The sequence below is a fragment of the Eurypyga helias genome, unplaced genomic scaffold (assembly GCF_000690775.1).
Source record: "Eurypyga helias isolate BGI_N326 unplaced genomic scaffold, ASM69077v1 scaffold9920, whole genome shotgun sequence".
Classification (NCBI taxonomy): domain Eukaryota; kingdom Metazoa; phylum Chordata; class Aves; order Eurypygiformes; family Eurypygidae; genus Eurypyga; species Eurypyga helias.
This window is the reverse complement of record NW_010227655.1, coordinates 18278-38896: the sequence shown is the minus strand read 5'-3', so window position 1 is coordinate 38896 and position 20619 is coordinate 18278. Positions and strand designations below refer to the sequence as shown.

At 50.7% G+C, this 20619-nt stretch overlaps 1 protein-coding gene across 1 annotated transcript in view; it reads left to right on the top strand.

Moving 5' to 3' along the window:
* RNF213 (ring finger protein 213) overlaps positions 1 to 20619 on the top strand; it is a 51729-nt gene that overhangs the window by 13216 nt on the left and 17894 nt on the right. The window contains 22 exon segments of the mRNA XM_010156927.1: positions 301 to 459; positions 752 to 1350; positions 1638 to 1803; positions 2409 to 2626; positions 3153 to 3293; positions 3490 to 3651; positions 4085 to 5222; positions 6868 to 7058; positions 7435 to 7578; positions 8275 to 11868; positions 12919 to 13055; positions 13359 to 13454; positions 13913 to 14031; positions 14616 to 14738; positions 15448 to 15530; positions 16122 to 16269; positions 16623 to 16758; positions 17175 to 17363; positions 17789 to 17928; positions 18359 to 18513; positions 18818 to 19030; positions 19786 to 19967. Coding sequence (XP_010155229.1) covers positions 301 to 459; positions 752 to 1350; positions 1638 to 1803; positions 2409 to 2626; positions 3153 to 3293; positions 3490 to 3651; positions 4085 to 5222; positions 6868 to 7058; positions 7435 to 7578; positions 8275 to 11868; positions 12919 to 13055; positions 13359 to 13454; positions 13913 to 14031; positions 14616 to 14738; positions 15448 to 15530; positions 16122 to 16269; positions 16623 to 16758; positions 17175 to 17363; positions 17789 to 17928; positions 18359 to 18513; positions 18818 to 19030; positions 19786 to 19967 — 8233 coding nt within the window.

The following is a 20619-nucleotide window of genomic DNA, read 5'->3' as shown; positions in this document are numbered from 1 at the left end:
ACTGTGAAACAGAAGGTTCAGCGTGACCATGAGGAAACCCTTCTTCCCTGTGAGGGTGACAGAGCCCTGAACAGGCTGCCCAGAGAGAGGGGTGGGAGTCTCCTTCCCTGGAGACTTTCCAAAGCCCCTGGACTGATTCCTGTGTGATCTACTCTAGGGGATCCTGCTCTGGCAGGGGGTTGGACTAGATGGTCTCTAGAGGTCCCTTCCAACTCCAGCTGCTCTGTGAGTCTGAGTTATGGATGCAGGGGGTGGGAAGTACCTGCCTTGTGACTACAGATGAGGGTTTTCTTCTTCCAGAGCACCAGCAGCTGCCACGTCAAGAGAAAGAACTACTCCAGAGGGAACTGAAAGAATTGCTGCAGAGGAGGCAGGAAGAAGTAACGTTCCTCAGAAAAGAGGAAAAAGCAATAGGCACCTTTCTGAGCATGTGTAGGAAGGTGCAGGCCTTTGTGAAAGGTAATGTTTTGGGGGAGCGGTTTCAAAGGGGCAGCTCCAGCAAATGCAATGTTTCCTCTGAAAACCACGAGGCTGTGTAAACAGGTGTTGTTCTTAAACCACAGCAAGGACGAGGAGGGGTGGGGGAAGTAAACCTAGAGCGTTTGAGGGATCAAATGAGTGTGCTTGTGCATCGCATGGTACTTGTAGGGCTCCACATGCCCTTGTAGCACTTTGCGACTTGGCGGTTCAGGGGAAGGAAGCTGGACACAGGCTGGACGTCTGATCTCTCTGACCTGTCTCTGTTTTAAAGTGGACGTAGGTGACGTGGAATTTCAACACATGGAAGATCTTCGCTCAAAAGGACTAAATACAGTTGTGACTGTGGGAAAGAGACCCATACGGACCTTCTACAGCTTGAGCCCAGAGCTGAAGAAGTTTGCCCAGAAAATGCACTCTTTTAAGGACAGCCTGATCTTCCAGCAGTTCTGGGAGGAAGCGGCGCAGAAGGCGGTAGACGAGTACGAAAGTTTGGAGGAGGAGGAAGAGGAGGATGATGACACTGTTCCTGTGTTGGACCTGGATGATGTTTTCAGCATACTAATCTTCCCGTGTTTCGAGAGCTACGAAGTATTGTACGATGATCTCAGATCTGGAAGTCTCACACTTTCTGCGGTTGATACAATTTTTCAGGAATTCGCAAACCACCCTGAAGATATCAAAACTGAACTGAACGCCCTGTGTAAGGTTAGACCTGGAGAGTGCAGAGATTGGGTTGATCTCCGAGTTCAGCAGATCCAGCAATACCATGAAATGCATTTAACTTTTGATGCTGTGAAGATCATTGCCAGTGTCAGAGAGAGTTTAAACCTCTCCGGTGACTTCAGTGTCCTGGAAAACCTGTTGAGCATAGTAAGTATCCACTTCTTCAGCACTACTGTCAAGGTGTTGGCTAGCAAGCTTGGGGAAATCTGAACCTTCCTGCAAGTCTACCCAGTCTGTCAAGAGCCATTCCTTGTCCCAGAATGCTTATTTGAGATAAAAATTCAGCATTCAAAGTTCTTTTGTGTAATATTAGAAGAGGGAAGATGGTATTCCTCTGTTTGGGGTGTGGCTTTGCAGCAGGCCTTTGCAGCAGGCTGGAGAATGGGTTGTATTCCCCATTTCCGGGCTGAGTGTTTGCACCGCTTGCTTTGCAGACAGAAAAGCTCGACTCGTACAAGACACAGAAGCTGGACTCCATCAGCCCTGAGCTTATGCGTGCCAAGACACTGCTGCAGGGGATCACTGTGAAGCGTCGCGGCTGTCTGGGGGAGCTGGCTCACCAGAAGGAGTTTGTCTGCTGGGTCAGAGAAGCCCTGAAAGGTGTGTGCTGCTCACCCCGGAATTGGGCGGATAGGACTGAAAGGGATGTTTGGAATGCCACATCCCTGACCCATCTGCTTGATGCCTTCACAGCTTCTGGTGCTGATGGTGTTACAAGAGTCTTAGAATGTGCTGTGACGTAGTAACCTTAAACATGCCCGTGCCCTGGAGTCTCCTGCGGCACGCGGGAGCTACCCTGCCCTGAAGCTGGGCCGCCTGAAGGCTTGCAGGAGCTGCCACTGCCCAGTTCAGACCAGTTGCTTACGAGAAGAGAGACCACGCGTTTAACCCGGGTGGCAGCGGGCTGGTGGGTTGTGTGACTGCCAGCTCCGTTGTCCAACATGCAGAGACACATACCCCTTGCACCGCTTCCATCCTGCACGTGGATTTGCTGGTCGTGGCAATGCAGAGAAAAGCCAGGGCCGAGGATGCCACGGACGTGGACGAAGCGCCTCGTAAAGCTGCTGGCAGGGTGGGCGGGGGGAAGCTGCACAGGAGGTGCTGTTCAAAGGCATCCTTTCTGCATTTGCTGTTAAAGGTGGTGATGTGGAATTGCATTAAAAGTCCCTTATTTGTTGTTCATTCGTGTGTTTATCCCATTTCAGATATAAATGAGCTGAAGGTATTTGTAGACTTGGCCTCCATCTCTGCTGGGGAGAATGACATGGATGTGGACCGTGTGGCATGTTTCCATGACACTGTGCATGGCTACTCTTCCTTGCTCTACGAGCTCCAGCAAGAGTCAGGGTTTGAGGACTTCATGCTCTGCTTGAAGAAGCTGTGGCGAGCCTTGGACAGTGATGAAAATCTTCCCAAGAAACTGGTGAGTTCTGCCAGAGCAGGTCCTCTCGCGGTTCTGCCTTCCAAGAGTGGCTGGCAGATGGCCTGCACAGGGCAAATTGCACTCGTGGGGGCATCACAGCGGCTCTTGTTACTGGAAGAAAAATGTCTAATGTTCCCGTGGCACAAAAATTCACTGGTGTATCACGGATTTCTTCCAGCTGCTGAGGCTTTCAGATGTGATGTGGTGTAGCTTCGCTCTTGCAAGAGTCTGAGTGGCGATGCAGGAGAGGGAAGGCGGATGGCTGGGAAGTCTGTCTTACTCTTTGCAGCAGGGTGTGTTTCTACAGCAAGAGGCATTGAAGCACTGTAGGCTCTGCTTGTTCACTTCCCGTGGTGTTGGTAAAGAACAGCTGCGCAGAAGGAGCAGGCGGTGGCCAGCAGGCATTCCTCTCTTCCTTCCCCATCTTATGCCAGCCCAAGCTGTTTGTCTTGGACACAGATGTAATCCTGGAAAGAACCGCCAAGTCAGAGCGTTGAGGGCAGTGCCGTGTCTTCTCTTCCCACAGCATGCTTCAGCTCAGCACTTGGAGTGGCTGAAAACCGTGAAGGAGAGCCACGGGTCTGTGGAGCTGTCATCGCTGTCGCTGGCAGCTGCCATCAACAGCAGAGGAATATATGTTCTCAGAGCACCAGCTGATGGCCAAAAGGTGAGGCTGCTTGGCTTTTCATCCCCTGCATATAGCACTGCTGTCATGTTGGTGACTTAGGTGCTGTAGCTTTTCTCCCACCCTGCAGGTCCTTTCTGGGGGCTTCTGCAGTCCAAGCGCTCCCTTGCTGCGCGTAGCTCTGACTTGGGAGTGGAACCTCGGTGCGCGTCGGCGCTAATGACTTGTTCTCTGGCAGGTTTCTTTGGACAACGTCCTGCACTTCACCCTCCCAGGGAACTCTGGGGATAATGAGGCATCGTGGAAATACTCTCTGGCAGGGCTCCGTGAGCTGCAGAACAAACTGATGCTCATGTCAGCAAAGGGGGAGCAAGGCTTGGAGGTGGAGAAGTTCTCTGAGGTCAGATTTCACACCCAGTGGGTTCCTGATGTTGGGTCTGGGGTTGGATTTTGCCTTGAATATCATCTTGTAAGACTCTGGTTTACAACTCAGTTGCTGGGGATGAATAGTGGCAAGAGATTGATGTTTCTACCTCTCTGGTTCCCTGTTAAGGAAGAACTAAGCTGGAGATTAGACAGGGGACTGGCACCCTCATCCTCTGTCTGTGCTGGGGCTGTGTCTGGGAAGGTTGCTGTGCTTCTGTAGCAAGCTGGGGATTCCTTACTGGCTTCCTGGGGATACTGCTGTTTAAAAAGCGACAGAGTCTTTTTTTACTGTACAAAAAGGCTGGGACCAAAGCCTTTATCTTGACTGAAAGTCCTTCCTGTTGTTTCATGACTGGGAATTGTCTTGGTAAATCAGCTTAGTTTTTCTCTCCTCTACCCTCACACAGATCTTTTCCAACGTCCAAAGACTTGCACAGGCCTTCATAGACCTTTATTCAGCTGGGAACATGCTCTTCCGCTCCTGGGTTGCTCATGTGTATTGTTCACCCAAAAGAGAATGTGTTGTTATAGACTTCTCTTTGGGACTGATCCCCGTGCTAGAAGGGCGAGGGGACATGGCAGTTCTGCTCCCAGGCCTCTGCAAGATGATGGAGCATTTCCTGGAGAGTTGGAATAGCTTCATGTATGAAAAACGATTCCAGCACTTCTACCTGAACTACTACACTGCCGAGCAGCTGGTCTATCTGTGCACGGAACTGGGGCGGGGGACGCCCAGCCAGGGTGCCCTGATGATGCTTTCCTTCCTCAAACACGACTGCACCAAGCAGGACGTCCTTAGAGCCTCCAGGAGCGAGGAGCCTCCCAGCTCAAGGAAGGCTATTTCTGACTTCCAAGTGGTGCTGGATGGGGAGAAGGACCTGCCTGCACGGCTGGAGTACATCTGGGAGTGCTACATGGGCGACATGGGCTCCTTCCTTCCAAACTGCCTGGATATTGATCGGCTGGGTGAGTGTCTGAAGAACCTGGCCAGCTGGGAGACGGCACGCGTCACACGAGACTTCCCACAGGATCTTCTGTGTGTTGGGCAGCCCAACCTCATCACGTGCCCTCGCTCCGAGGTGCTCACGTCCGCTCTGGCTATCTACATGAACAGCCTTGACCAGCCCCTTCCCACCTTCGATGAAGTTCTCCTGTGCACTCCTCACACCACTGTGGAGCAAGTGGGGCTTTTCCTCAGGAGGTGCCTCATTCCTTCCAGTGGAGGAGAGAAAATTTACACCATGCTGTACGCGGAGGAGCTGAGTTACGATGTCAGCTGCAGGGCAGAGGAGCTTTTCCAGCACCTGCAGCACTACAACAGCACCTACCGCCTCGTCATTCTGTGCAACTGCGAGAGGGAGCACAGCTACATCCCTTCTGTCTTCAGCCAGTACAAAGTGCACATGGTACCCCAGAGGACACTAGCTGAAATCCAGCGGTACCTCCAGCACCACTACAGAGTCGCTGAGCCTTCGAGCTCAGCTGCTTCTGTCTTCAAGGACAATATGTGTGTTGGGATCGTGTCCTCCAGAAGAGCTGGCGTGGGTAAGATGTCACATACAAAGCGGGGTCTGCTGAGGGTTAAAAACCGGGGTGGGGTTCACTTCGCCAGGTTTTCTGCCCAAGTCAGAAGTATCTAGTCCAAAAGACTGATTCAGGCTATAGTGGAGGGAGGTGAAGGCTCTAAGGACAGCTCATCTTGTCCTGAGAGGCATCTCTACAGATGGTTCATCCTGCTAATGTGACACCTCCGTTCTTCCTACTGACCCGCACCATTAACATAAACTAGATAGTGCTGGATAACATGAATCTGACTTCCTGAGGTTAAAATGTGCCTGGAGGAAAATATACATGAGGTGGGACAAGGGCTGTAAAGCCTGCCTGCTTTTCTTGCGTAGGAAATGATTCTTGGCTGTCTCTTAACGCACAAAGCCCGTGGGCATTCAATAAAGGTACTTGGCAGGCTGAAAAACAAACAGGTGGTTCTTCACACAGGGCTGGGTTAAATTTTGGAACCCAAAGCTTTACACAGGCTTCAGGAGCGATTAGACAGTCATGAGAGAAACAGCTTTCAAGGGCTGTTAAGCACACAGATGCCATCTCTAGCAGCAGAGTTGCTGAGCTGCAAATCACAAAGAAAACGTGGCAAGAGTGGCTGTGTCAGCAGTGTTCCTACCCTCTTCCTTAGCTGTTGGCCTGTCAGTCGGTAGCCCTGTGCGTGCTTCAACTGTCCAGCTCCTGGTTCATGTGGAAATGTTCACTCTCAAGTACTTCTAGTGCTTGGAGGAGCAACGCTGGACCTCGCTTCTTCCTTCCAGCAGCCATTCTTGGGCTTTATTGGGGAACTATCCCAAGGAAAAAGGTTGGGCTCAAAAGGGAAAGTGTGCTGCGTTATTTTCCAGGGATCAGTGAGAAAATCCAAACCGGTTTTGGTAACAAATATCATCCCTTGTCAAACTTCAGAAACTCAGGGCAGCTCCTGGGTGTTACCTGTGAATGGCTGCTGCCTCAGCTCCCGTCTGGAGAGCTGTAAGAACCCACCTTCTGTGCTGTTACAAACCTGTTGTACTGCTGAGGGTGAGTTTGGAGCTTCCAAAAGGTTGGAAGAGACAGCTTTACCCAGACACCCATAACGGGGAAGTAGTCGTTGGGTGGACCTGCCACAGCCCACTCCCGCACTGCGCGCAGCGTAAGGGTGAGGGGACGCAGCCAGTGGCTATGGAACCGTCTGTCCGTTCCCCAGGTTAATCTGGGGAACAGCAGATGCAGACTACAGCCAACCCCAACGCTGGCAAAGTTAGTTTCTGCAGGATAAGATAGGAAAGCTGAGGGTGCTTTTGTCTTTGGCAACAACCATTCCCTCCTCCCCACCATGTTTTGACTTTCAAAACTACCACGCAATCGAGTAGATTCAAGTCCTAAAAAGCACAGCCTTCCTGGGGCAGTCTAAGCAAAACAAGCCTCGAGGATAAGGACAGCCTTCAGTAGCCAACAGCAGCAGCAGCTCTGACTCCAGGCTGCAGCTGCTCTAACCAGATTTAGGCTTTCTTCTTCTGGAATGCCTTTTAGGAGGGTTCAGAGGTCTCCGAGGATGGGGTACTTGAGCATTTGACTTCTTTCTATTATGACTTTAATATGATGTGTCCGATACTGATGGGTTTAAGACTTCTGGTGGGTTTTATGTTAACAGGGAAATCTCTGTATGTCAAGAGGCTACACGAGAGACTGCAAGCAGAGCAGCCCGACTGCACGGGACTTCTGAAAACCATCAGACTAATTGAACGAGAAGTGGATGAAGATAAAGTACTAAAATCTCTTCTGCCTTTTCTGAACAGAAACCAGACAAAGCCCATGATATTCCATTTTGATATCACCTCGTCAGTAAGTACACCCCTCCCACGGGTGCCTGGGCCTGGAAGTTCTGTGGATCCTTGCAGAAGCTGTCTCGTTAAAGCTTTTGTTTCTTACTAAGCCATTTCACTAGGATGTGTTTTCTAATGGTTGTGTGAGTAACACAAGGAGCTCTTTACTGTCGAGGTGGTTGAACTCTGGAGCAGGTTGTCCAGAGAAGCTGTAGAGTCTCCAGCCTTGGAGATAGTAAAAACCTGGCTGAACACGGTGTTGGGAAACCTGCTCTAGCAGGGGCGTGGACAAGGTGCTCTCCAGAGATCCTTTCCACCCTCAACCGTTCCGTGATTCTGTGAAGTTGTGGTGAGTGAATACAGAGGAAGTGCATCTGTGTCTCTTCCGGCGACAGGTACAAAGTGGAATTCCGGAGTTTCTATTCAAGCTGTTGGTTTTGCAGTACCTGACAGATAATAACGGAAATATGTGGCTACGACAGGAGGGCCATCTGTATATCATTGAAATCCTTGAGGTATCGCCAGCACCAGAGAAAGCAGCGAGACACGTATGTACACAGCAATACTTGTTTTCCTTGACTTTCTCACTTGTTTTGCACATATGTTTGTATACGGCCGCACATGAGTGTGGAGACGTAGGAATTCCTTGGCACAGGAATTCCCTGTCTGTGTCAGGGTGTACTGTGCGTCTCCATTACAGTTTGCTGTCCCTGGTGTTACACAGAGTGCTGTTAAAACTAGACAGTAAATTATACCTGTTGTGGCTGTCTTGGGTTAGCGATTTCTGGAGGCTGGTTAGTCCAACCCTCGCTGGTCCCTCTGACACTTACAGGAAACATAAAAATGCAAAATCTCATCTTCCTTGTGTTACTCGGCACGCTCGAAAGTACTGGAATATTTATATCCAGCTGTAAGAGTCGAGTGTAGAAGGGACAGGGATAAATAAAGACAGTTTCTTGGGTTTAGTTTTTGCGGTAGCACTGGGAAGGGACTGGAGGTAACAGAGGGCTGATGTTACAAGAAGGAGACTCCAGGAGGAATAGGGTTAATTGCTGTGATGCCCTTTAAGCAGAAAAAATGATGCAAGGGAAGAAGTGTCATGGTTGTATAGGCTAGCTGCAGTTATTCAGTTAGGCCTGTGATTTTAGGCAAGAATGCTGTAAGGACAGATTCAGTAAAGTGAAGAAGTTTAGGGCTACAGCTTTGTGATGACATTTTCCTTCCCTTTACTCCAGACGTCAGCAAGCCAGAAGTATAATTTCTGTGATGTGTTCCCTAAAGTAATGTGCAAGTCTCCCAAGGAAGTACTAGAAATGGAGACACTTGGGAACCAGTCTGGGGATGTTTCGGACCCAGGAATGGATGAGGAGGAATTTTGCAGCGAGGCTTTCCAGAGACCTTTCCAGTATCTGAAAAGATTTGACCAGGGATGCAACCTGGACACGTTCCGTTACAAAGCGCACTCTGTGGAAGGGAACCCGGCACAGTGCCTGCAGCTGTTCCTCCTGCACTGCGGGATCACAGACCCCTCCTGGTCAGAACTCCGAAACTTCGCTTGGTTTCTCAACGTTCAGCTGAGAGACTGTGAAGCTTCTGTGTTTTGCAACCCTGACTTTGTCCAGGACACTTTGCAAGGTTTCAAAAACTTTGTCGTTACCTTCATGATTTTAATGGCCAGGGATTTTGCAACACCTTCCCTAAACATTTCCGATCAAAGTTCAGGAAGGCAGCCCTCCAACCTGGAGAACGTTGCAGAAGAAGACCTTCTTCCTTTCCGCATTCGGAAAAAGTGGGAGTCTGAGCCTCATCCGTACTTGTTTTTCAATGAAGACCGTGTGTCCATGACATTCATCGGTTTCCACTTTCAGTGTAGCAGCGATCGCGGTGTCGATGCCATTAATCCTTTGAATGGCAGCATTATCAAGAAGAATATCATGACTTCCCGGCTGTACAAGGGCTTGTTACTCCAAAGAGTTCCCTTCAATGTTCCATTTGATGAGTTGCCTCGTCATCAGAAGCTGGAGAAACTTTGCATGGTTTTGGGAATCCCCTGGGTAACCGACCCCGATGAGACGTACGAGCTCACAACAGACAACGTGCTAAAAATCTTGGCCATTGAGATGCGGTTCAGATGCAACATCCCCGTTGTCATCATGGGAGAAACGGGCTGTGGGAAAACCAGGCTTATACAGTTTCTGTGCAAGCTACGCAGAAGCTTCGTGGAGGTGGAGAACATGAAGCTCGTCAAAGTGCACGGAGGTACCACCGCAGAGATGATTTACGCCAGGATCAAAGAAGCAGAAGCCCTTGCCAAAACCAATAAGGAGCAGCACGGGTTGGACACAGTCCTTTTCTTCGATGAAGCCAACACAACAGAGGCCGTGAGCAGCATCAAGGAGGTTCTATGTGACCGCACGGTGGAGGGGAAGCCTTTGGCCTCTTACTCTGGCCTGCGGATCATAGCAGCCTGCAACCCTTACCGTAAGCACACACCGAAGGTGATCCAGCGCTTGGAATTAGCCGGGCTGGGCTACTCTGTCAAAGCAGATGAGACGAAGGATAAGCTTGGATCGATTCCACTGAGGCAGCTCGTGTACCGGGTCCATGCACTTCCCCCCAGCATGATCCCGTTGGTGTGGGATTTTGGGCAGCTGAACAGCTTAACGGAAAAGATGTATATTCAGCAGATCGTGCAGAGGGTTACTGAGCACGTCCCGATGGGGCCGGCTGAAGCCGAGGTGATCACAGAAGTGCTTTTTGCTTCCCAGCAGTACATGAGGCAGAGGGATGACGAGTGCAGCTTTGTCAGCCTGCGGGACGTGGAACGCTGCATGGAAGTTTTCAAGTGGTTTGACAAGCGCAGGAAACTGCTCCTGAGGGAATTGGAGAGGTACCTGGAAAAGAAGAGAGCTCCGAAGAGCACCGCTGAGAGAAATGGTGTTATCTGGGCCATAGTGCTGGCAGTCGGGGTCTGCTATCATGCGTCCTTGGAAAACAAGGAGGCGTATAGGAATGCTATCAGCCAGGTCCTTCCAAAACCTTACGATACCCCAAAAACTATTTTGGAAGAAATCTCCCTGATGCAGGACTTGTTCCTGAGTGGTGTGCACCTCCGAGACACCATAGCGAGAAACTTGGCCTTGAAGGAAAACGTCTTTATGATGGTCATCTGCATTGAGTTGAAAATCCCTCTTTTTCTTGTTGGGAAGCCTGGGAGCTCCAAATCCCTTGCGAAAACCATTGTGGCCGATGCTATGCAGGGCCAAGCAGCTCATTCGGATTTGTTCAAGGACCTGAAGCAGATCCATCTCGTGTCTTTTCAGTGCAGCCCCCACTCCACTCCAGAGGGAATCATAGGCACTTTCAAGCACTGCGCTCGGTTCCAGGAAGGGAAGGACTTGGAGGAGTACGTCTCAGTGGTGGTTTTGGATGAGATTGGGTTGGCGGAAGACTCTCCCAAAATGCCCTTGAAGACCTTGCATCCGCTTTTGGAAGATGGTTGCATAGATGATGTCCCTCTTCCTCACAAAAAAGTCGGCTTCGTTGGGATTTCCAACTGGGCTCTGGATCCTGCTAAGATGAATCGAGGCATCTTCGTCTCACGTGGTGACCCCAGCAAAGAAGAGCTCATCGAAAGCGCGAAGGGGATTTGTTGCTTGGCGCGGGGGGCTCTGCAGAAAATTGAACGGTATTTTTGTCACTTTGCAGATGCCTATGAAAAGATCTGCAAGGCCCAGGACAGGGAGTTCTTTGGTCTGCGTGACTACTACAGCCTCATAAAGATGATTTTTGCCTTAGCTAAGAGCTCCAAAAGTGAGCCGACACCTCAAGACATAGCTGAGGTTGTTCTTCGTAACTTTGGTGGCAAAGATGATGTCAACGCCTTGGAAATATTCACCTCGCAGTTACCGGAAAAAGGAGAAATACATGCTCATGATATCAGTACAATTGAGCTGATACGACAGAACATTTGCAGCAGTGGTCAGGATGGTGATTGCAGGTACCTGCTTGTGTTGACTGAGAATTACGCTGCGCTGCAGATCCTCCAGCAAGCTTTCTTTACTGCCCGGCAACAGCCAGAAATTATCTTCGGCTCCAGTTTCCCTAAGGACCAAGAGTATACCCAGATATGCAGGAATATCAACCGCGTGAAGGTCTGCATGGAAACTGGCCAAATGGTTGTGCTCCTCAACTTGCAGAACCTCTACGAAAGCCTCTACGACGCCCTCAATCAATACTACGTGTACCTTGCTGGTCAGAAATACGTTGATTTGGGACTGGGCACCCACCGGGTGAAGTGCCGAGTGCACCCCAAGTTCCGTTTGATAGTCATCGAGGAGAGAGACGTGGTGTATAAGCACTTTCCCATCCCGCTGATCAACAGGCTGGAGAAACACTACTTGGATATCAGCACTGTCCTGGACAAGGGGCAAAGGGAAACTGTGAAAGAGCTGGAGAAGTGGGTGCGGGAGTTCACGGCAGCCAATACAGAAGAGCACTTCCTAAGCGACCAGAAATACAGCCCTTCTGACGTGTTTGTGGGCTACCACTCCAATACCTGTGCCTCGGTGGTCCTGCAGACCACGGAGAGGCTGAAGGCACTGTGTTCTCCTCGTGAACTCGTGTCCTGCGTGAAGAAAGAAGCCCAGCTGGCACTGCTGAACTGTGCCACCCCGGACTCCGTCATCCGCCTCTGCAACGCGGTGGGTTTGTTTAGGGCAGATTCTCTGGCCAATATATACTTCAAGCAGCAGCAACACACGTCTTTTGCCGACTTCCTCCGAGCTCACGTCCGTGCTGGGTCTGGGAACCAAACGGTCTTTACGGAGGTGAGTTCCTCGCAGCGGGCTCTTGGCGCCCACCCAAGCCGCGCTGGGGCTTTCGTTCCTGCTGCTGGGGCTGCGTCAGGGCTACACCCGGGTGAACGCGGTGGCGGCCGTGCTACCTCGCGCCCGGATGTGCAGAGGGGGCTGCTGCAGCAGGTCTGTTGCCTCCTGAGGAATCTAATACCTCCGCTGTGCGTGAAGCAGTATCTGCTCCCCGGCAAGCGGAGGTTTTAGTAGTTTGGGCAGCTGGTGCATCTCTTTAAGTGGAGATAAAACTATTTTGAAACTACACCAGCCAGCAGAACAGGCTACTGGCTGTAGAAAAAGTAATCAGGAGCCTTTGAACCCTCATTTCTTTCTGTCTGCTGCTGGTCTTGAAGGTACAAAAAACTTCCATAGACTCATGGAATGGTTTGGGTGGGAAGGGACCTTAAAGCCCACCCAGCCCCATCCCCTGCCATGGGCAGGGACACCTTCCATAGCCCAGCTTGCTCCAAGCCTCATCCAGCCTGGCCTTGGGCACTCCCAGGGATGGGACATCGATTTAACCCAGTCACAGATCTCATGGGCCTTTAACGGGATGGTCTGGTTTCCTTTTGCCTCGTACCAGAACTAAAGAACTTCAGCTGAGGTTGGCTGGAGAATTTCTCTCTCTCCTGCCTCACGTGGAGACAATGTGCTTTCTCTTGAGGCTGGATTGCTGCTCCCTGAGAGCGCAGCAGGTGGGGCAGCCTGGGCAAGGGGGGAGGGCAGCCTGGGCAAGAAAGGAATGCTACAGGGGCTCACTGAGAAGTTTCCCAAAGTCTTGGCTGTCCCTTCTCAGCTGCCCCACAGCCCCCTCTCTGGCAGCACCAAGAGTCATTGTGTCCAGCTGCCCAGCAGTGTCCCTGGGTTGGTGTAACAGCTCATGTTGACCCTTTGCCTACTGGCTCACCAAATAAATGGGTTTTCTGGGGGGCAGTCTGGCTCTGCAGCAAGTTACCAGCGTCTGGGAGCAGAGATGAGTGAGTCTCTACTGCCTTCCCGAGCAAAGAGCAAATCTTGCACTCCTAGGTCACCACCTTCTCGAGGCTGCTCACGAGTGCCGACGCTGCTTGCTTGGAGAGGGAAGTGCGGGGTAAAGCCCAAAGGCCTCAAATCCTGTTCCTGCAGCAGTTTGACACAGAGTACTCGTTCCTGAAGAGCATCCGGTGAGTCTGGTTTCGCATCATCCTGCTCCGCACAGGCTGTCGCGGGCAGGACACTTGGGGTAACGCGTATGGAAAAGGCAGGCAGGAGGATGCTGTGCTCAACAGCGGGCTGGCTCGGTGCAGACTGTTCATGTCACCATGCGGAGATGGGTCTCTGAAGTTACACCATCCCTGTAGAATGGGTGATTTAATCTCCCCTGCCTGCCAGGGCCAAAGCTAATGTGGAGTGACCACTTCTACAGTTGTCACTGTGTTCTGTTTTCACACATAGTGACTTCTTTGGAATTTTCTTTCAATCTTTAGAGATTTCCTCCATGCCACATCGGGAAATAAAGTCCTTATTATTCAGACAGACTTTGAAGATGGCTCTCAAAATGCCCAGCTCATCGCCTCAGCCAAGTAAGTCAAGTGTGAAGTGGTTCCCAGGTTGCTGTTCTGCTTGGTGACTCCTCTCCCCCATTTGGTTATTAGTGCTGTTTGGGGGATTTCAGAATCGGGAAGGTGTGATCCTGCGTTTATTCTGTAGTGGAATGAATCTAGAAGCACTAATTATATGTCAGATAATTCAGAACCCAAGTCAAAATGATCTAAGCTGAGTCAAATTCCCAGACAATTCCCTCTGAAGTGTGAATTCTTGCCAGTGGCTGCAGAAATCCAGGGAGCTGAGGATCGGGGTTATCATTCCAGGTGTAGCTCGAGGCGGCAGGCCCAGCATGGTTGCCTGGGAGGGAGGAAGAGGCGAGCGAATCGTTTCTGTCTGTATGGGGGCAGAAATGGGCGCCCTCTTGCAGAGGAATGACTTGCAGCCATGAACTTTTGTCTGTCTGTCTGTCAACAGCATTTCCTCTTCGTTATAGGTACACTGTTGTGAATGAAATCAATAAGGTGAACCTGGGAGACGCCTCCGTCTTTGTTTACTTTATTATGAAGCTTTCCCGGGTGGAAGGAGGAACATCCTATGTGGGATTCCAGGGAGGTGGGTCTGTCCCTCTGCTCCTCACTCTCCAGCTGGCTCAGGCAAACATAGCAGAGCAACACTTCTCTTGTTCACCTTTCCTTTTAACGCTTAAAATCTGGAATCTGTGTGTTCCGTGGGTTGTCAGAGCTACTTCCCTTACCCACAGGGTTTGTCCCTGCGGGGTCAGTACCTTGGAGTCCTGGTCTCCTCTGCGAGATCCCCTTCACTCACCCACTGACAGATGAGTCCTTTCTACTCAGCTGGAGAGCAGCAAATGCACACGAGGCCAACTGTGTTGGCATATTGTCCTCTGGGAGAGTCCTGAGCATGTTCTGCTTTCAGCAGCAAGGCTCCTGCTGCGTGTGGCGGGCTCCAGGAGCCCCACAGCCCCGTCGTGTGCACACTCTGTCAGTCAGGTACTATGTGCTGGCATGTTCAAAGTGAATTGCTGCGTTCTCTTTCTGCCTCAATAAGTGAGAGTGAGCAAGCTCTGACTGTGAACTGCTGGCCCACAGGCACTGGGAGGTGACTCTTGGGAAGCTCTTCTCAAAGAGCAAGCTGCAGGCATGAAATTACGTTGTTTTTTTGTCCTCTGCCTTTAGGCCTGTGGCAGTCAGTGCATATAGATGACCTCCGCAGATCCAAAGACATGATCTCTGATATGAGTGCTCTGCAGAACCTCACCATAAGCCAGATCTTCTGTCAGGAGTCGGGTAGAGCCAGAGGTGAGCTGCCTGCTGGCTCTGCCAGCCAGCGGTGTGGGTATGCTGCTGTGGGAAAAGGGGAAATGCAGTCCCAGACTTGGCGTGAGTGGAACTGTTGCCTGGTACAACACAGCTAATGATTTTCCCTGCTCAGCATGTTTTCTGTGAGGGTTCGCAGCATGGCTACCACCTTGTGTTTGTATTCAGTTCGTTACTGCAACTATGGGTCCTCAAGTAAGTGAATTTGGTAGTTTTGCCTTTTTTATTTCTCCAAAAATACGGTATTTGCACTGCTCAAGACCCTGAGTGCTCTGTCTCAGCATGGGAGGTGCTACATGGCAGAGACAAGGGGTCACTCCAGAGGGTCTCTCACCTGCATGAATACAGATCTGCTCACCCAAACCTGTAGGAAGGTCAGAATAGACTTTTTTTCTTCCCTCTCAGTTTTTTTTCTTAGGGTTTTTCCTTTCACTATCCTGCCTTACAGGATTCTGGTAGAGCTTAGTGCCTTAGCTCCGAGGGTTGTATTTCTTCCCGTCCGTGCTGCAGGAAGCTTGGCAGCTCTAGCAGCTGTAGCTGTGCTGAGAGGTGGCTCTCAGCTACTCATGCAGGTGATAATGGATCTCTGACAGATGTTCTGCTCTGGGAAGCAGCTGCTAAAGAAACTCTTATCTGATGGATGCAGAAGTGTGCTGCGGCTGCTGATAAAAATTTTACACCTTAGTTGCAGCTCTGCCTGTGAATGGTGAAGAACAGGAGGAAAACAAGGTGGAGGTTGAAACGCCAGTGCCAGCAGCAGCAGAGCACCACGAGGTCAGTTCAGAATACGTTTGTCTGCTTCTCAGCTGTCAACACAGCGCTCTCCTTTTTGTCATCTGTAGGTGCAACACACCTTTTGCATCCCCATTCACTTGCAAATAATCTTCCTGCTGGATGTCATCAGGAATGCTAATGATCAGACACAGATTTCTCCCCCTGCTGTCCAATAAAGAAGCATTCCATGTTTCCTTGACAGCACTGGCTGAAGGATGCCCAGTATGAGGGTACCTGTGTGTGGCTTTTGCACCTTTAGTTCCTAAGCATCTCCCAGGCAGGATGTGTTTTCCCTAGTCCTGTTTATAATTCCCACTTTTTTCCCTGAACTGCTGAGTTTTCCCCCTGTAGGAATCTTAATACAAATGCTGCGTTGCATGGCAATTTGAAAAGGCCAGAGAGGTTGCACTGGGTACTTGGCAGTAAAAGAACTTGGATTTGCAGCCTGAGATGAGAGGAAAACTAGGAGATGGGATGCAAGGGGCCCAGGCCCGTTCTAGAGAACACTATAATCGTTTTAAGAGGGATGTGTTGGGGGCATGGTGTAAAACCCAAGAGTAACGAACATGTTTTCACGCTCTTGCTTGGAAGGGTGAAATCCTGGACACCACTGTACTCCTGAGGACCTGTGTACAAAGTGCTGTGGGGATGCTGCGGGACCAAAATGAAGATCTTAGTCGAAGCAGAAGGCGAATTAAGATTCTCCTTGGCTTTCTGTCCAAAGAGGATGACTTGAAAGGTACGTGCTGCATGGCTGCAGTGTCCCAGAGCATCTAGGGAACCACCGAAACATGTACCTTAACTCACTGGGGACCCACAGGTTGTTACTGTAGTGTGAGGGTGATCTCCCGAGCAGTCTCCCAAGAGTGTGTGTGTCTGTGCTCCAGCCTGTTGCTCCTTTGGTGGCTGTAGGGCTTTTCCTGGAGTTCAGGTTGCACCTTTTTCCCTGGCTGGGCTGTCTCTGGTGACTGGCTTTTTCCTGGTTGCCTGATTATTGAACCATCTGTAAAATGCTGTGCTTGGTGTGTGAGATTTGAATTTGGATCCAATGCCAGCAGAAGAGAAAATGCAAGTTTCTTGTTGTTTTTCTAGCCTCTTTCCTGAAGATAACTAATGCTCGTCTCTTCAACCTTTTGAAGAAGCAAGAAGAAAATTCCCTTCACCCAGAGAACTGGGTGCTTCGGGAGGCTTTCAACCTCTGTGCTCTCCAGGAGGCAGGCACCTTCAGGTGAGGACAGCAGCCGTATCCTGTAACCTGCAGGCTTCCAGGAAAGGTCTGCAAAGGGCAGCTGTGCAGCAGAGACAGCAGTTTTGTGTAATCTGATATTTGCAGTGTCACTCTCCAGTCTGTGCTGGAAACTCTCAGTTTTGTCCTCTCCTGGCTCCTGAGGGAGGGTGACTTAGAGCTGAATGGGCTGTACTGGGATGCACAAGTGCCTTGAGTGGAGCGGTGGGATAACAGGGGAGCCATGAGTGAGAGAAATGTAGGTTTTGTTGTTGGTAGAGCTGGTTTCCCCTTAAAGGCAGGATTAGGACTTTCTCACATGCAGATGTCAGCCGTTTTTCAGGACCACCACCTCTTGTTGTGCTGATATCACTGCTCAGCTTCCCTCTGGCTTTCTTGGTCTCTTTCTGCCCTCAAAGGCACACCCTGTGGAAGCGAGTCCAGCACGTGATCACACCATTCCTGGCTCTCCTGATTGCTGTCATAGACAGAAACGGCAATCTGGAGCTGCTGGTCAGGCCGGCAGCCGAGTGGGTGACAAACCTGTGGATGTTCATCTTCAGTGATACAAAACTCCTGACTGTCCCTTACGGTGTGGGTAAGAGCAGGTGAGCCACTGGGGAGAGGAGCAGGAGGGCTTGGCTGGAGCACCACGACCAGTCCAGCACTGGCTTTAAACCCACATGGGAGATGGGCACTGTTGGGTGCTCCCCAGTTCGGAAATCTGTTCTTTCTGCCTTATCCCCAGTGCTCCTGGGCTTTGCTCTCTGGGTCTTGGCACGCTCACGCTTCTCACCCGGCCCCTGAAGCCCACGTGTCCTGCCATCACAGCCCTTTTGCCAGGGAATGCTTCCTGAGTAGGGCCTAATACCGCATGGTTGGCAGGATTGGCTGTATTAATGAATCCTTCAGTTCTTTCCCCACCCTCCTCCTCTTCTAGGGCTAATTTCTGGCTTTCTGCAGCTTCCTGCCTCTGTCTGAACGTGTTTCCCAGGCAAAAGCCGGGTGCGTTAATGACCTTGTAATTCCCCAGCTCTCAGCCAGAGATAATTCTGGTGCAGAACAACATGACGGTGTCTGCTGATGCTGGGAACGAGATGCCCTTCAGCTGGAGGATAAAGGAGTACTTGGATGAGTTGTGGTTGGAAGCTCAATACATCCAAAGCACTGAAGGTGAGAGCCTGGCTTGAGCCCGTGACACCCAGCATCTCCATCCGTTCGCCCTGTGAACTCTGGGTTGTCACTGCCGTGCCTGTGACCCCGGAGTTACCGCAGTCCCTCTGTGCTCACAGGAGCCAGCGGGGCTTTGTGCAGCTAGCTGTTCTTTGTGCTTCTCACGATGAGCCTTTCTCACGTATTCTGTGCCCTTGTACTCAAAGCGCTGCGGCAATGCCAAGAGTTAATGCCAGGGTGAGATTCCAGAAATACCGCGCTGGCACCCGGGCTGAGGCGGCTTGGCCTCAAACCCCTGGCTGGTGCTCTGAATGAGGGGAGTGCTACCTGCGTCAGTGATTAATTAGCTGTCAGTCTCCTCGGGACAGAAGCTGTGTCAAACCCTGCCTCCTCCTAATATTCAGCTTCTCTCTGCATTCTTATTTTCCAGACCAAGCTGGGAAGTTTGTGGATATCTTCCAGAAGACTGCCCTGGGCAAGTTCATCTCTGCTCTGAGTGAGGAAGAAAGGGAGATGCTCCTCCAGTGCTACATCACAGACTTTATCGTGCTGACCATTGGTGTGTCCTCCGGTGAGGAGTTGCAGGTGGGTGTCTGGAATGAGCTGGGAAGCCTTTGGATGGGGAGAAGGGCATGAAGCCTGTGAACGAGCCCTTCTGTACCCATCTGGCCGTCTCAGAGTCCCCCTCTGAGACAGACCAAGAGCGGGGGGGGTCACAGAGCAGGCGCATTTGTCACCAAAAGAGTACTTCCACCTGTACAAACGGACACATGCTTGAGGCTTTGTGAAGCATTGATTCTCCTATTCCAAAGAATTTTGCCAGGATTTCCAGGACAAAATGAATTATAAAATTATTTTTTTAATTTTAACTTTTTTTCTGAACTTCCAGTGCCTGCGAATTGCTTTCCTGTCCTGCATAGAGGAGGGGAAGGCAACAGCTCTCAGAAGAGAGGAGGCGGTGCCATCCTTGCCTTGGGTCCACCTTGGGTATGATCTGTTCAAGAGCCGCCTGCAGAACTTCGCTCGGATCCTGGCTGTGCACCCTCGTGTGGTTGACTACCTCAGTAACCAGGAAGGCTATGGGATGCCACGCTCAGAGATGGTAGGGTCACTACCAGGCGCTTTGTGATCCTCAACCCTAGCAGAGCGCTCTGTCTTTACCCAATTAGCTAGTGTCCAGTCACCTCTTGATTTCGGCGACAGTGAAGTGGGAAGCACAAGCTCAGTCAACATCCTCAGTATCAGGGATAATCTGTGATCTTATCATAGAATCATAGAATGGTTTGGGTTGGAAGGGACCTTAAAGATCATCCAGTTCCAACCCCCCTGCCATGGGCAGGGACACCTTCCATAGCCCAGGTTGCTCCAAGCCTCATCCAGCCTGGCCTTGGACACTCCCAGGGATGGGGCATCCACAGCTTCTCTGGGCAACCTGTCCCAGTGCCTCCCCACCCTCTGCGGGAAGAATTCCTTCCTGATATCCAATCTAAACCTCCCCACTTTCAATTTAAACCCGTTACCCCTGGTCCTGTCACTACAGGCCCTTGTAAAAAGTCCCCCCCAGCTTCTTGGTAGCCCCTTCAGGTACTGGAAGGTGCTATAAGGTCTCCCCAGAGCTTCCCTTCTCCAATCATTGCCACAAGCAGGATTTAAAATAGTTTGCCATGCTTTCGCATCAGTTAATAGGATGTGAATGATCTGATCCATGATCATGAGAATTCCAGAGCTTAAGATGATCAAGTAGAACATTATTCAGCAGAACACATGGTTTAGCAAACCAGGTCGAACACTCAAGGCTCATAAATAATTCTGGAACGCCACTGTTGCGCTATGCTCACACCCGGTGTGTGTACCCAGGTTTTGGATGTGTTAGCAGCAGTGGTGTGTGCCGAGGAGCTGGAGAACCAAGTGCAGACAGCCCAGCCAGAGACGTGGCTGCAGAAAGTGAAGAATCTTCGTATGCCCATGGAATTCCTTTGTAAAGAGAAGGATTTACAGAGGAGTGGGAGCCTGTGCCATCACCTGCTAAAAGAACTCGAGTGCGTACCGCAGATCTTCTCACGACCTTGATCTTTCGCCTTGCTGTTAGTAACAGTGTTGGTACAGGCGGAAAGCTGCTCTGGGGCTACTTTCTACTAAGTTCAGTTCCTACTAAGCTCAGTTACATACTGAGCATCAAGAACCAGATCATTTTTCCTCACTGCACGTAGATTCTCCCTCTAAATCTGGCAGTATCTTCCAGTTCATTCCAGCTGGGCTTGGGGCTTATTTAAAACTCATCAGGTTCCTGTTAACTGCCGATGTCTCCCCACTTCATCCCTTGGGCACAAAGACTGAGAGATTGAAGACAGTCTTGTCTCTTGGAAGACAAGCCCAGGGAGCTACCCCTGTTTCTCACAGAATTTTAGTTTAACCGAAGTGAAGAAAGTGTAGGTAGTTGTGATTATTATTTTAAACTACGTACTTGATCTAGAAGTCGGGTGTGAGGAGGTCTTTGCAGTGCTCTTAATTCTGCTGCAGTGCTGTCCACAGGACAGGCCCCAGTGCTGTAAGCTCACCGTATTAGGGGCTGTTGTGTGTGTTGTCCTTGACACAAAAGCCGGGGCTGATAACCAGTGGGCAAAGCAAGAAGTTGTGTGGGGAGCACACAAACGCTGTAGTGGTGAGCGTGAAAGCAGTGAGCTCGTTAGC